We start from the raw sequence: 16,794 nt of genomic DNA on the forward strand, positions 1-16,794 counted from the left end.
AAAAAAAAAAATTAAAAAAAGGAAAAAAACAAACAAACAAAAAGATTAGAGCCTTGAAAACTCTGTCAGTTACTTCTCCTCTGTCCCTATCAGTTCCCACCAATCAGAATCAACTTGACAACAATGGGTATTGCTCTCTAAATATTTTTTGTTTTCTTTTCAATGGATAGTAACCCATTTGTGTCCATGCTTTATGTTTTATATTTTTTAAATTATTCTGACTTCTTTTCTGTCGTTTTTTTCTTTACTAGAGTTCTCTATACTTGCAGTGTGTAGTTGCCTTTACTTTTGGTTAAGACATTTAGCTCCTATTTGTCGTCATTATTTACACAATGTATTCATTTCTCATTCAACAGTTATTACATAGATTTTCACATGACATTGATGCCTATCCTTGCGATGTTTTTGTCCTTTCTCCTCACCATCACCCCTATTTCTGCTCTGCTTTACCCATTTCAAGCCTTCCATTTCTCTACCCTTCCTTCTCTTTTTATCTTTGCTTTTGGGTAAAGTTACCCATTTGGCCATATAAAGTTGGTTGTTGGAAGGAGTACATTCCTTTTTTGGGTTTTATTGTTGTTTTTGTGTACTGTAGAGTTATAACTAACCCATAGTTGACCCTACTTTGGACTTTTATAGATAGTATATCACACAGAAGTTGATTGCCCATCTTTCTCCCATGGTGCAGCTGGTGGATTTGAACCATGTGCTTTTGTGTTGAATTCCTTACCACTAGACCATCAGAGCTATTTATTGTTTATAGGCCAATCCATTGTTAAAAGTTGACCTCTGGATATGGCTTCAGCTTCTGGTTATGGCTTCAATTCTAAGTTAGAGTTAGTCTCAAGGATTCCTCCAGTCTTTAGCAACCTGTAATTCTGGTCATTTTTTTTTAGGAATTTAAGTAGGACCTTTTATCTGCTCAGAATAGTTGTTGATCACAGCCAGACACCATCTAGTTACTAGAAGTTGATGATATGTTCTAGGACCATCAAAATGTCCCTAGTCCTGCCAGCTTTTTCATTTTTTTAACTTATGTCCTGTGGCTTTTTCTTAGCTCTATGAATGTTGTTTTAGGATTTTGGCAGTTGCTGTTCCGTATTAGGGGGTGCATAAGCTTTTCCTTGCCTACTATTTAGCTTTGCCAACAGTACAGAATACTGTTTGTTGTCCAGAGGAAAAGGTATTACATATTTGGCTTTGGACCTTGTAGAAGTAAACAGCTCTGCAGTGTGATTCTGAGAAGACCAGTTTTCTCTCACAGCCATAGAATAAAGTGATTGGATTTGCTTCACAGTGCTTTTTTCAATCTATTTAAAGGTTTTAAACACTTCTTAACTTCAAAATAATTTTTAACTCTTATACTACTGTACTTTTAATGCCTGTTGATAAGTAAAGTTTACAATTAGAAAAAACTATCATAAATTCTGTTGTACATTTAAAAGTATAATCACTGATGGAATTTACAGTGTGTTGGATTTAGAAGCTATCATCTGTTAGTTTAGTATTAATTAGCTACTACTATGTGTACACATATCTACCAAGACTTGAAAACTGTTTTGGACCTCCCCAGTGACAGCAGTCTGTTGGTCAAGAATTTCTGATCTCCTTATTCTTTATAATCTCTTTTCTACTTTATATGGTTTTAACTTCTCTCTTGCCCTTTTATGTCTCCCTTCATTTGTAAAGTTCCAATTCAGAAGAATGTGTTATATTAGGGGACACAATTGTATGTTTTTTCTTTTAGGGAAAGTAAAGACCACTTACTGGATTTTTAATGGATCAGTTTCCAATAACCCTATTACTGATTTATCTCTTAGTGCTCAGCTTCCAATTCCAGCAAGATATAAAAGCCTTCATAGGCTTTCGTTCTGGCTTGTGAAACTCCCCCTGACCCACTTGAAAGCCCATGTGTTGTCTTAACTTTGGTTCCAGCTTCAGTTTGAGGATAATCTCATTGATTTGAAGATAATCAAAAGGGAGAATTCAGAAAATTCTCCAATCAAACTCTCAAAGGTTCATTTGTTTTGTGGAGTTGCTTAGGCAGCTAATTAACTGCTCAGTCCAGCCGGTGCCCTTTGGCTTCTTGTTCCTTTAATGCATTGGAAACCAAGCCATGTGAGGCCATTTTTTCCTCGTCTCTTGTGGAAAGCAGTGAAGTGTGGTAGAATGAGCAAAGTCTTCAAAACCAGTTAGATCTACCTTGAGATCTGCCTCAACCACTTAATAACAATTGTGGGACCTTGGGAATTTTACTTTGCCTCTCTGGTTATTTTATTTTTCTGTAAAACAAAGCTAATAGTATCTCTTGGAGGATTGAAAAGGTATACATTTTTTTTTTTTGCTGCTGCTACTATTGTTCGTTTCCATCACTTGGCTCCACTTAGAGTTTCCTTATATATAGCAGGATGAAATACAATCTGATTTTGTGCTACCTTCATGATCTTTGATATGTTTGAACCCTTTATTATGACAATTATGTTGATCCATCTCATTGAGGTTTTTCTTCATTTTTGCTGATGTTCTGTTTTACTAGACATAATGTCCTTTACTAGGGATGATTTTCTTTTCTGATGATGTAACCAAAGTAACCATGATGAACTTTTTACCATTCTTAAATGAATGATTATTATTAGTATTGCTTTGGAGTTTATAAATACTTGTATGTAATTTTCATCCAAATTCTTAAAGAGTCTACTAGAGTACCTTGGGATGGATAGGATAGGAATAGAGTAGAAGAACTTAATAATCCTTAAAGAAAAAAAAAACTATTTTTTTTAACTTGAATTACCTAACTTCTGGTAGTCTTCATTATTGTCATTTTTTCAGTCTCAAAAAGAAGAGACTGTCCAGTTTTTCTTTGGTAATTTTTCTTTCACTTAACACTGATTTTTTCCTTATCAAGGAACTAAACATGTTTATTATAAGGTTCTTTAAAAGAGTGAAAGTAAAGGGATTTTTCCTCCCCTCTTCCTTGAAGAGCCCCTCAAATTAACATTTCACTGAATTTTTCCCATTTGGGGGAAAATTTACATACTCATATAAGATGCCCCAGAAGGTCTAAACTTGATTCCAAAATCAAATGCTGCAGGTGCCAAGAGACCACATTAGCTAGAGAAAAATCATTCTTCTTACTGTCAATATATGCTTGTAAAGCTGTGAGATTCTCCGTGAAGTGCAGTGTATCAATGTGTAATTCAAATTACTGAGCAGCTAGATGACTCATGTATGTGGATTCTTCTCCTAAGTGTAGGGGATATTTGTCTTCCAGGTGATTCTTACATGTAGTGTTTTTATTTTCTTCAGGGACAATGGTGATAGATCCAGGCACCGAGCTCCCCGCAACGCCCGAATGTCTGCACCTTCACTTGGGCGCTTTGTCCCCAGGTAAGAACTGGACAGTCTGCACAGAGGGAGCCTTTCTGAGAACCTAGAATGTAGTTTTCAAATGTAGTTTCTGGTCTTTGGATTGTCCATATCTGGTATAATTCCTTGGGAGCGTACAATCTAGTCTTGTCACCTAGAGACTTGGCAGGAGATAATTAGCCACAATAAAAAGATAGAAATGTGGCCTTAGGAGCAATCCTGTTTGAGAGTAAGCCCTGGGAAACCTTCCTTTAGAAGGAATGTCAGGAAGGAGATACAGATAGGACTTGTTCCTCTGTGTGGGTTACTGTGGATTCCTCAGATGCTCTGGGTCCCTTACCCCTGGTTTTTGAGAGTAGGTAAATAATATATCCCCTTTGGCTTATGGTAGTTTTAAGTAGGCTTTTCACATACGATTCCTTCTTGTAGGCGTTTCTTGCTGCCTGAGTACTTGCCTTATGCTGGGATTTTTCATGAACGTGGACAGCCTGGCTTGGCTACTCATTCTTCTGTTAACAGGGTCCTGGCAGGTAAGGAAATGTTTCTGTGGATGTTGAAAATATGAATGGGCAGAAAGCCAGATGAAACTTCCTCCTCCTTCTTTACCTGTGACGATGTGATGGCATCTTAACATCCTACTGAAAATTCTGCTTTTATTCCTATACTCGGTTCCTAACATCAGGCAGCAAAGTATTAGTTCGAAGAAAATGGTTTCTCTTCCCCATGCCCATTTCTTTAATTTTTTTTAAAGGATTTATTTAAACCAGCTGCATTTTAATCCAGCTGTTAGGTTCTGGCCATGCTTTTAATTGAATGATAAAGGTGGCTTGTTTCAGTTGGGGAGATAATCATGATGTAGAGCCTATGATTTAATTAGGAGCTTAATGCACACTTCTTGAACCCTTTGTGACAACCAACACTGTGGAGTCTTCTGAGAAAGGAGGAGAGGAGCAAGAGACCCAGGGAACTGGTTCAAAAACCTCCAGAGTACAGAAAATGGGCCAGGAAAGCCCTGCTGAGGCCTTTCATGGTGCCTGACTTGTTTAGTGGCCAGTGACTCTGAGACATCTTGTGACCAAGCTTTGAAGTAAGTAACACAAAATGTACTACTGCTTAGGGAAATCTCTAGAGAAAGGAAAAAAAGTATAGTTCGATTTTTTTTCTGGCAAGGATTATTTCCCCACCACATTCTAGAAACTGCCAACTTGTAAATTTATGTATGTTAAGGCATACAAATCAAACCATATTGAGATGTTTCTTTAATAAACACCTTTATTTAAAATTGTGTTCTGTTTTGGAAAATCTGGCTCATTTGGTACATAAGGTTTCTATGGCAGGCCTTGGCACTCTAGCCCAGGCCTGATGGCAAAGCAGAATATCCTGTCTATTGACAAACCTTTTCTGAGGAGGACCCTTGGTAAACAAGCTGTCATGCTCCCATGCCTCACCTTGCCAGCTGCTTCTGTGTTGATTGCCTGATGATTTGTAGAAGGTTGCTCTCAGGCAACACTACAAAGATTTTCATCTTACTTTGTTTTAGACATCTACCTCCATTTGTATCCTTGCATCCTCAGTAGCATTACCTCCTCCTCTGCTGCAGGCACATGTCTCTTTCTTTGGCTTTGAACTTTTTTAGATGGTTGTGTAGTGCTACCTCCTCATTGTCTTCAGTAGCTGTTTACGTTCAGTTTTTTATTCCACTTTTTATTATACCTGAGAGATCTGACTCCTGCTTAATTATGGGTATGTATAAGGGTTGTGTTCCACCAGGTAGTTGTTTACAAATGTAAAATCTAGTAAGAAAAACTCAATAGCAAAATAGTCGTAGGGAAAGGAAATCTAGACTCCCAAAAAGACCTTTATTTTTGAGTTAGAGTAACAAATAGTTTCCATTCACAATTGAATTCATTTTTCTCATTTTCTCAAGGTACATATTGCAAAACATTATTGGTTTTGATAACTCTAGTTGTTGTTGTTGTTGTTATGTACTGTCGAGTAACCTGTGACTCCTATCAACCCTGTGTACAACAGTTCTATACCCTACTCTATCCTGTACCAATCTTATTGTCTCTGACATACCTATCCCCATTACCCTAGTCAGTGAATCAATCCATCTCATCGAAGGTCTTCCTCTTCTGCGCTATCGCTCCACCCTCCCAAGCATGACATTCCTCTCTCCAAGGACTGGCCCTCCTTGCAACATGTCCAGAGTATGTCAGACGAAGCTTCAGAATCCTTGCTTCCAAGGAGTATCCTGGCTTCACCCTCTCCAGGCCAAAATAATTTGTAAATACTTGGTCCTCTTACCATATTCTGTTGTTAGTTGGTATTACTTTTTTCTTCAGAAAATGAGAAATTATTACCACTTACTGTTGTTAGGTGCCATCGAGTTGAGTACAACTCGTAGCGACCCTATGAACAGCCTGTTTTATCCTGTGCTATCTTCATTATATCTGACACACTGCACCCATTCATGCAGTCACTGTGTCAGTCCATCTGGTTTAGGGTCTGTTTTTCTTTTGCTGACCTTCTACCTTTCCAAATATGGTATCTTTTTCCAATGAGTAGCCTCTCCTAGCAAAATGCCCAAAGTATGTTAGATGAGGCTTTTATTGTCTTTGACTCCAAGAAGCACTCTGCCTGGGGAGCTCTGGTGGCCTAGTGGCAAGCTGCACATCAATCCCAGAGGTGCGCTTTTCAAATCCACCAGATGGTCTGCTGGAAGAGGAGGGACAGTTTGACAGTACCCACATACACACACACTAAATAATAATAATAATAATAAAATAAAGCACTTTGTCACACTTTCTCCAAGAGATAGCTGTTTGTTATTTTGACTACCCATGGAATATTCAGTGTTCTTCTCCATCACCACCACTCAAAGACATCACTTCTTCTGTCCTCCTTATTGACTGTCCAAGCTTTCAAGATGCATATTAAGTGATTGAAAAGACCATGGCACAAATCAGGAACACCTTAGTCTTTAAAATGACATTATTGCTCCTGTAGAAAAAGCAAAGGCCTTGTGGGAAGCTCTATAAAGGAGTTTTACTAACCTCACGGGGGAAACTATCCCTGCCTCAGTAATACAAAACCAATTCCAAAGAGGTCAGGTATGTCCCCCATGCTCCCATGCCTCTTTATACTCATCAGCACCAATCTTAGTGCTTGACAGGGTCCAAAATCCAATGTGACAGCTCACAGACCACACAGAACTATATTGGGGGAGATAAAGGATTATAATTGAGATTTTTAACAAAATACAGTCAAGACAGTTACCAGAATGTGCACCCAGGCACTTTAGCCTCATGGCTCAAACTGTTCCCAAGTTCTCAGTCCTGTCAATATTGGCTTCCCCTGTAATGGTCCAACAAAGTTCCCAGTCTCCTCACCCAAAAGTCTCATTTCACCTCCAGTTCTCCAGTTCAGCCTTTGCTGCTGCCACCATCGCAAACACGTTGAAGGATATCTCTCTTCCTCTTTTAGGCAAGGAATCTCTACGGGTGTGGAACTAATTTCTCATGTCTGCAGCTAGAGCTATTTAATTTATTGGCAAGACTAGTTAATCCTTTTGTGGATAGACCAACAATGCTTCGCACAATCCCACTCCACCACACGTTTTTTATTGGTGTTGTTAGTGCTATCCAGTCGCCTGTGACTCATACAACAGCTCAGAACCCTGCTCTATCCTGAGCCAATCTTATGTCTTTGACACACCTAACCCTATCACCCTTGTCCTAAAATCAGTCCATTTCATCAAGGGTCTTCCTATCTTCCACTGTCCTTCCATCCCCCCTAAGCTTGATGTCCCTCTCCAAGGACTAGTCATTCCTTGCAACATGCCCAAAGTATGTTAGATGATGCTTCAGAATCCTTGCCTAAAAAAAAAGACTCCAGGACAAACCTATTTGTTCTTCTAGTACTCCAGTACCACAGCTCAAAGGCATTGATGCTTCTGTCATCCCTAGTCATTGTCCAACTTTCTGATGCATAACACATAATTGCAGAGACTATGGCCTGGAGCACCTTAGTCTCCAGACTGACATCGTTGTTCTTCAGTACTCTGGAGATGTCCCTAACAGCAGACTTTTCTAATGCAATTTGTCTTTTGATTTCTTGGCTGCTGGTACCAGGAGTGTTGATTATGGAGCCAAGCAAACTAAAGCTGTTAAAAATCTCAATCTCTTTAGCATTTATTATGATGGTGCAAATCAGACCAGTGGAGGCCTAGTGGCAAGAAGCTGTGCTGTGATTCTGAAGGCACGCAGTTCAAGGCAGCTGCTCCTTGGGAGAAGGATGAGCAATTTCATCCCATGTGATTTACTGCCTCTGAAAACCCGCCAGAGGGTCAGATATGGGTCAGTTCTGACTCATCGGTAAACAGCAATATACTAGAATAGCCATATGGAGAGAAAAACTCCATAGCTCCTCAATAATTTGGAGTCATCTTTGACAGCAGACTTGTACAATACACCTCCTGAACTGCTGGTACCAATGGTGCTGATTATGAACCCAAGTAAGAGGAAATTGTTGATAATTTCAATCTTCTCTCTCCATCTAGCATGATTTTTCTTATCAGTCCCAGTGTTACCATTTGCTAAACTTGATTTATTGGAGATGGGTTGGCACAGTGACTGCAACAGTGACTTGAAGCAAGCAAAGAGTGAGAGAATGGTATAGGATCAGATAGTGTTGTGTTTTGTTGTTTGTACAGGTACTATGGGGATGGAGCTCCATGGAGCTAACAACAGCGTGTACTAGAGATTTGTTTTAAAGTAACCAAACTAAATTTAAATTAAATTAAATTTAAATTAAAAAATGAAACATTTAATTTTTTGTGGTAAACTTATTTTTTTTAATATTTTTTTTATTTTATTATTTTTGTGTGTGTGTACCGTCAAATCAGATCTGACTGGTACAGGAGGAGATTGCCCCTCCTTCCCCGGCAGAGGATCTGGTGGATTCGAACTGTGCACCTCTGGGATTGTAGTTGCAGCTTCTTGCCACTAGGCCACCAGAGCTCCCCTTGTGGTAAACTTATGAGATAAGTTATCCCATCTAAGTGGAGGAATAAAAAGCTCAAATTGCTAATGTGCCCAAAGTGATGGAGCTGTGAAATAAGTGAGCCAGAACTGTATTCAGGCAGTGAAACTCTACTACTTAACGCTCTGACCTTTCTAGTCAGCCTCCCCAAAACCATTTTAAAGGGAAAAAGAAGTTGAAATACCATTCTATTTTCTTAGACTTTAATCTAGGAGAGAGAAAGTGTTCCCAGGGCATTTAGATTACTTCATTCAGGGTTTTTCTTACTTGTTCATATTATATTTTGAGTGGTTTGTAGACAGAACTTTTTATGGCCCAATGATGCTTGCTGTAGAAACGCCATGCCCTCCTGGATACAGATGTTTTGTACTTTATTATACTTATTTGTAATAGAGCTAGTGTAAAAGTGGTTTACAAAATGAAAGATAGATTGGCCTTTTAGCAGTAAGCACTCCCAAGTTTTCCTGGAAAGGCAGTTTCTTTTGTATGATTGGAATGAGGTTATTACAGTCTCAGAACAATTAAATTCAGCAGATATTTGTTCTACAGCTGTTGTGTGCTAGGCATTGTTCTAGGCTCTGGGAATAGCAATGAATAAGAGATATTCCACTTTCATGTAGCTCAATCTAGGTGATTAGCCATATGTCATTCTCACTGTTTGGTTCTTGGATTCAAATGTACGTTTGCTTTTCTGGATAAGGAATAGCTTTATGCAAGGATGAAGCCCAGAAATTTGGCAGACCTGGGAGCAAACAGCATACACACACCTGCAGTTTTTGGAGGTATGACCAACAGTCCTATGCTAACAAATGGTAAACCCTCGCCAAAAGCCATTCAAAATCAACAACAAAAAGGGTCTGTAGAAAATTAGTTTATTCTGTCCACTACCTCTTGCAGAGAGCCCTGAAAGCAGTAATAGAGTACAGAAGCTACTATAGGAAAGTCTTGATAGGCTGTTAATCTTTCATCTTTTCTCCTTTATTTTGGTACCTTTTCCACAATTCTGTAGATTCCTTAAGACTTCTAATTACCTTCAAGCTCACTCACTGTCTATCTTCTGCAGCATAACTTCTGAGCCTATACAAAATTAGACATAAATATCTATAGAGAGCTAATATTTACCAAATTAATTTTTTGTAGAAACATGAAAGATCTTAGGAGCTCCCCCTGCTGACTTTAGCAGACACCTTTAGCTGTTGCTGTTATTGCAGAAGCAATTGATAATAAAGAAGGAAATGAGGCTAATGACATCCTACTCTTGGTTAGGTACTGTCCTAAGTATTTTCCCATTCATTGTCTCATTACCACATCCTATGAAGTAGGTGGTGGTGTTTCCATTCTTCAGGGAGGACAACTAAGGCTGAGAAGCTGTATCACTTGCCCAGCATAACACAGTTAGTGTGAAACAGACCTGGAGTTTGAAAGCAGCTTTCCCTGACTCACAGTACCTCTGTTCTGTCTTCTGTGCCATGTTTTGCCTGTGTTTGAATAGGGAGTATCTGCCAAAAGCTTCTTAAGCTTGTAATATTTTTCTGCATGTTTGAAATGAGAAACTAGATTTTGACAGCTTTCTGGTAATTACTGGAAGAATAAAATCTTCTTAGGGATAGAGACCTGTGTAATGCAGGGTATTAGTTATCTGTTCAGCATAATCTTTTTTACTTTCATCTAATGAGCATCTGCTCACAGCAGATGTGGGTCTGATATACTTAATTTAGTATTTTGATTAAAACCAATGGGAAATACCAGAATTTTCTTGCCCTTCGCCACAGGTAATTGAAGGCGGGTCAAGGGTCCTGGATGAGAAGTGGCTTTGTGCCCAGTAATCTTTTACTTTCTCTTTGACCCACTGATTGTTTTGGAATATACTATTTAAGCTCCATAGTTTCCCAAGTTTCCTTCTTTTGTTTATTTTTAATTAACTGTATTGTGAACTGAGGAAACACTTTATATGTTTTCAGTGATTATTTTTTTCCATTCATTTTTTTGGGTTCTTTTTTTTTAGATTTTAATGAAAGTTTATAAAGAATTTTGGATTTCCATTCATTCATCTTCACACATTTTCCTCCCTGCCTCTCTTCCCCACCCCACCCCACCCCACCCCACCCCCAGTTTGCTTTTTTCTTTGGGGAAAAAAGTTCTTTCATTGTTACACAGTCGTGTGTTGTTTCCCACCATCACCACCAAGTTAGTATGCAACTCTTATTCTGGACTCTTGTCATGCCAATAATACCCAATAATATATTTTATTTATACAGTTCTCTCCCTTGTCTCTTTCAATGCCATGTACATTATTTATCCCCTCTTTTCTTAGTTTCTCCCCAACTCCCATATCAGTCCTATTCTATAAAAGTGGCATTATGCAGAATTTACCTTTTTTGTGACAGCTATGTCACTCAGCATAATGTCCTCCACAGTCACTCCTTTTGCATAGTATTTCATGAGTTCTTTGTTTTTCAGTGTGTTTTCAGTAATTTTAAGTTATGAATTTATTTATGACTTAGCATGTGATCTCTAAAAAATGTTAGATAGTTCCTCCTGTTAGATGTGTTCTCTTTGGTTAGAGTGTTGAAGGTTTGTATATTCTTCCTACTCTTGGGTGTAGTTGTTCTACCATTGAGAGTACATTACTGACATCTCTACCTATTATTATTATTTCTCTATAATTTTGTCAATTTTTTTGTTTCATGTGTATTGGTGTCTAAAAAAATTTGCAAATTATTTTGGTTTTTCATTTGATCGTTTGTATACATTTGTTTTTTAACATTAATTACAGTTACTATTATAACTACTTCCAATGTCTGATCAACCCTTAGTGTATATTGCCTTTCCTTTCACTATCTTACTTATTTATTTTTACTTCCTTCTCTTTCCCTTCCCATTCCTGATAAGTATCCAAGAAAAATTCTGTGTCAGCCTTTCTTTAACTTTTAAAAATAGCCATCTTGGGGGGTTAGTTTTCGAGAGGTGGGGAGGATCTGGTATAAGGGGCAGTGTATACAAACTTTTTAGGTGAACCAGTATTAAAGAAACATTCCAAGAAATAAAAGAAAAAAAGCATAACCATCTTATACCATAACTGACTGAATTACTTCACATAATGTTACAGTGTTTCATGAATTCTTTACTGGCTTTTTTAATGTTGCGCAGTAGTCCATTGTGTACCATAGTTTCTTTTTCCATTATCTATTGATTATTGTTGAGAATACTTGAATTATTCTCATCTCTTAAATATTGTAAATAAACGTGCAATGAAGATGGGTGTACATGTATCTGTTCTTATTTCAAACCCAGTAGTAAGATTGCTGGGGAGCTCTAGTGACCTACTGGATAAATAGTTGAGTTACCATCTCAACAGTTTGAATCCACCATGGGAGAAAAATGGACAGACTCCTCCTCCTCGTGATTTACAGCCTCTGAAAACCCACTGGAGGGTTAGCTGTGGTTCATTTCCAACTTGAAAGCACATAATAACAACAAAAGTGAGATTACTAGATCAAATTGTATTTCTGTTCCTAACTTTCTAAATTATGGCAGACAATTTTTCATAGTTGTTACAACATATTTCATTCCCATATATTGGTGCCTTGCTGTTAGGTGCACATAGGTTTATTATTATTAAATTTTCCTAATTTTAAAAAAATATAGAAACTAACCTTCACAAATTTCCAATGGCTACAGCTTTTTCATCAATAAAATAATAATAATTCAGTATAGTATTAGATTATAGTATGATAAAGTAAATATACAAAATTTATTCTGATGTGAATCAATTGAGAAGGGATGTATTTTCCAATAAAAATAATTTCAAATAAAAATTTCTAATTAATACTCTCATCATTATAAATATTCCTCTCTCTTGTAGTACTTTTTTCCCTGACAGAATACACAATTTTCAGTTACCTTCTATTTAGTTTTCATTTTACTTTGAGTGAAACCAAACAAATTCTTTTTGTTTAATTTATACATATTTTATATCATGAATGATAATACCTTTTATGTAACTTCAAAGGTGCAGGGTAGTGAAAGAAAGGAAAACCTTCAACCAGATGGATTGACACAATGACTGTAGCGGTTGGCTTCTGTGTGTCAGTGATGATGAAGATGGCACAGGATAGGACAGGATCCAGATCTGTGTTGTTCATAGGCTAACTATAAGGCATACTTGACTTGACAGCACCTAACAACCACACTTTTCCCATACCTCCCCATGATTCCGATTTTCATGAATCCTTTTCTACTCTGAATATCCAGAATTTAATATCAGAATTTACTACAGACTTATGCAAACTTAGCGCCAGTAGGTGTAGAAACTTTACTCCAACTCTTCCATCCCTGCTTCTTTGTGCTATTATCATACATGCTTCACCTCTGTATGGTGTTGGGGGTTTTCGATGGTTATTTTAATGAACGTTTACAGAAAATTTGGATTTCAATTCATTCATTGTTACACATTTTCCTCCATACCCCAATATTTTGTTAAAGATTATTGTTGTTATGTGCCATTGAGTTCGGAGTAATTCATAGCTGATTCTCCAGTGGATTTTCAGGGGCTATAAATCACATGGGAGAAGATGGCCCATCTTTCTGCCACTAAGATTATTGCTTTATATACTCTTTTGTTTCAGACATCCCTCCATTTGTTGCCTGGTGTGGATAAAATACCCTATTTACAGGAATTTCTTTTTAAAATTTCTTTATGGTTGTTTTTCTGCCTCTCCTTTTAAAACAGCAATTTTAATTCTGATCCTTTTTTTTCCTCTTACCTATCCCTCCCTGCTTTGATACCTTCAGAAATTACTTTCGGGAAACCTTTCTAATCTAATTGGTCAACTAGATTCAATAACTGGGTCTTAGCTGCACTGACTTTGAGAAATTAGCCAGATTTCACAACCTGACAGCATAGCTATTTAATACAACAAATTGCTTAATCCCTGCATATCATCTCTGCACTTAAAAATACCAAATCTGGGTGGAATGGATAGTAGAATGGAATGGTATTGTATCACTTAAATTTGCATGAACAAAAGTTAATAATGCTTCTGGTGTTATCTCACTTGCTGGATGCTGTGCTACACCCCTCTGGTACCTAGTAGCCAGACAAATGAAACTGAGTGGCACATTCCAAGTCAACATCAATTAAGATGCTGTTTATAAATCTCAGATAAATGGACAATTAGTGGTAGTGGTACTAGCTAGTGCTGCTTTAATAATTAACCCAATTACCTTTCATTCTGCTCCAGTGATGAAAGTGAAGACGATAAGGGGCTGGCTTGGTTGCCTGGGAAACCAACAAGTAAGTGCAGAACACTTCCAGAGAATTCAGCCTTTCCAGCTGCCTCATAGCACTCAGAGCTTTTTACTTACATGGTTTCCACCCATCACTGGACCATTCGTGTTATCATTACTGTGGTTGTTCACTTCCACTTAATAAGGCCACTAACTAGAGGTGTGCTTTAGAGAACCTCTTTCCCAGTTGCTTAGATCAGTTGCTTTTTCTTCAGCTCTGTCTAGAGGAAATCCTGGGTCATATCACTGAACTTTTCTGTTCCTTTTGTGCTGTGTGACTGAAGGTCCTTCCTTCTCCATGACCTAAAAATTTCTTCTTGAGCTTTCCCCTCTGTTCTTTGCCCCATGTTCCCTTTCTGTACTATCAGTTAAAACTATATGCTGCTGCTGTTGTTATTATTCTTAGGTGTCATCAAGTCAGCTACAACTCAGCAACTATGTGAATAACCACATCTGAACCTAGCCCTGTCCTGAGCCATTCTCACCATCTTTGATATGCTCAATCCCATTGTTAAAGTCACTGTGTCAATCCATCTTGATGGGTCTTTCTCTCTTTCTCTGACACTGCCTTCCTGACATGATACACTTTTCTGAGGACTGACCCCTCCTGACAGTATGCCCAAAGTACCATCTTTGCCTCTAAGAAGTATGCTGCTTGCAATTCTTCGAAGACAGACTTGTGTATTCTTGGCAGTGCATGGAATGTTTTTAGCCAGCACTATAATTCTAAGGCACCAATTCTTCTGTCTTCCTTATTCATTGCCCAACTTTCAGAAACATATTAAACATTTTGGATCAGGTGCACCTTAATCTTTAAGTTGATATTCTTGCTCTTTTTACTTTAGAAAGGTCCTTGATCACAAAAGGTCAAATACTGCATAGTGCCACTGTTTTAAGCTGGACTTACATTGGAGTTGGGGAAAACTAAGAAAAGAGGGGATAAATAATGTATACTGCATTGAAACAGATGAGGGAGAGAACTGTTTAAAAGGGATATATGATTAGGTATTATTGTCATGATAAGAGTCCAGAATGAAGGCTACATAGTGAAGTAGACTAGGGGAAGGAGGGATTGTATAACAATGAAAGCAACTAGACCTTCCACCCAAGCAGATATATGCTCACCCATGTTTACTGTGGTTTTGTTCACAATAGCAAAGAGTTGGAAACAACCCAAGTGCCCATCAACAAACGAATGGATAGAGAAGCTGTGGTATATTCATACAATAGAATACTACGCTGCATTGAAAAACAGTGAACTCATGAAATATACAAAATGGGTGACCAAAGAGGACATTATGATGCTGAGTGAAATATCTCAGTCACAAAGGACAAATACTTCATAGTGCCACTGTTGTAAAGCGGGACTGACATTGGGGTAGGGGAAAACTAAGAAAAGAGGGGATAAATAATGTATACTGCATTGAAACAGATGGAGAGAAACTAAGAAAAGAGGGGATAGATAATATATGCTGCATTGAAACCAGTGAGAGAGAGAACTGTTTAGGAGGGATATATGATTAGGTATTATTGTCCTGAGAATGAAAGCTGCTTAGTGGAGTGGACTGGGGGGGGGGGAATTATATAACAATGAAAGAAATTTTTCCCCTCCTACATCTCAAAGAGAAGAGTGGATTGGGGGGGCAGGCAGGGAGGAAAGTGTGCAACAGTCAAAATCCAAAGTCTCTGTAAACTTTTAATAAAATTAATGAAAAGCCAAACAAACAAAGTCCTTGGCAGTGGATTTTCCCAATGTTTACAATGTTGCAGTTGATACTGATTTTGGATCCAAGTAAAATGAAATCATTGATAACTTTAATCTTTTTCTATCTATCCTGATACTGCCTTTTGGTCCAGTAGTGAGGATTTTTGCTTTCTTGATGTTGAGATGTAATCCATATTGAAGTCTGCAGCACCTTTTTGAAGCCCTGTTCACTTTGTGCTAGCAAGGTTGTATCATCTGCACTTTCTAAGTCTTTAGCATTTCCCAGGGCACTTTGTATATCACCAACATAAAGTGTTTCTGCTCTGAGGGAGTAAGTATATAGTTGAGTCAGGGAATGGCTGGCCTACTTGCCTAACTTACAATGTTTTGACGCTGCTGCTGTATTAATTCCCCTTGGAATTCAACTTTAGTCTGATAAGTTAGTGAATGGGCAACAAGAGATTGCACCTCGAATGCAGGTTGAGATTAAGAGTTATGGCTCTTTTTTTTTTTTAATGGAATATATATATGCATTTTTTACAGCATACTCTTTCCATTTAATTTTCCCCCGTTTATTCATTGTTGCGCATTTTCTTCCCTGACCAACCCTCCCCCCCAGTTCTATTTCTCTTTGAAAGGAAAATTTATTTCATTGTTATGCAACCTCCCAATCCCCAAGTCCATAGTTCATTTTACTATGTATTTCTTTTTCTGAAATCTTGTCACGAAAATAATACTTAATCCTATATACCTTTTAAACAGTTCTCTCCCTCATCTTTTTCAATGCAGTATACATTATTTATCCCTTCTTAGGTTTCCCACAACCCCATTGTCAGTTCCGTTTTATAACAGTGGTACTATGCAGTATTTGTCCTTTGTGAATGAGATATTTCACTCAGCATAATGTTCTCCAGGGTCACCCATTTTGTATATTTCATGAGTTTCTTGTTTTCACTGCTGCACAGTATTCCCTTGTGTGAATATACCACAGCTTGTCTGCCCATTTGTTTGTTGATGGGCACTTGCATTGTTTCCAACTCTTTTCTATTGTGAATAAAGCAGCAGTATACATGGGTGAGCATATATCTGCTTGGGTGGCGGTTATGGTTTCTTTAGAGTATATTCCCAGTAGTGGAATTGCTGAGTCAAATGGTATTTATTTCTATTTCTAATTTTTTGATGAAGCACCATACCGCCTTCCATAGTAGTTGTACCATTTTACACTGCCAATATTTGTTGTTTGCTGTTCTGTTGAATTTTGCTATTGTTACTGGTATGAGATTTGAATACTTCTTCATGTGTTTGTTTGCCATCTGAATGTTTTCTTAGATCAAGTCCACAGGAACCAAAATTTGTCCTTGAGTCTATACCACCAGCGAGCAGGGTTGTGT

The 16,794-nt window shown here is 37.8% G+C and overlaps 1 protein-coding gene across 5 annotated transcripts in view; it reads left to right on the forward strand.

The window, feature by feature from the left end:
* The window catches only part of AMBRA1 (autophagy/beclin-1 regulator 1), a 237,517-nt gene that overhangs the window by 119,247 nt on the left and 101,476 nt on the right, over window positions 1-16,794 (forward strand). For all 5 annotated transcript variants that reach the window (XM_006896726.1, XM_006896724.1, XM_006896722.1 and 2 more), the window contains 2 exons: window positions 3,307-3,387; window positions 3,796-3,896. In XM_006896726.1, the coding sequence (XP_006896788.1) occupies window positions 3,307-3,387; window positions 3,796-3,896 (182 nt within the window). The remainder of the gene's footprint in view (window positions 1-3,306; window positions 3,388-3,795; window positions 3,897-16,794) is intronic.

Source organism: Elephantulus edwardii, unplaced genomic scaffold, assembly GCF_000299155.1.
Source record: "Elephantulus edwardii isolate Elephantulus edwardi_28Jun2011 unplaced genomic scaffold, EleEdw1.0 scaffold00189, whole genome shotgun sequence".
Taxonomy (NCBI): domain Eukaryota; kingdom Metazoa; phylum Chordata; class Mammalia; order Macroscelidea; family Macroscelididae; genus Elephantulus; species Elephantulus edwardii.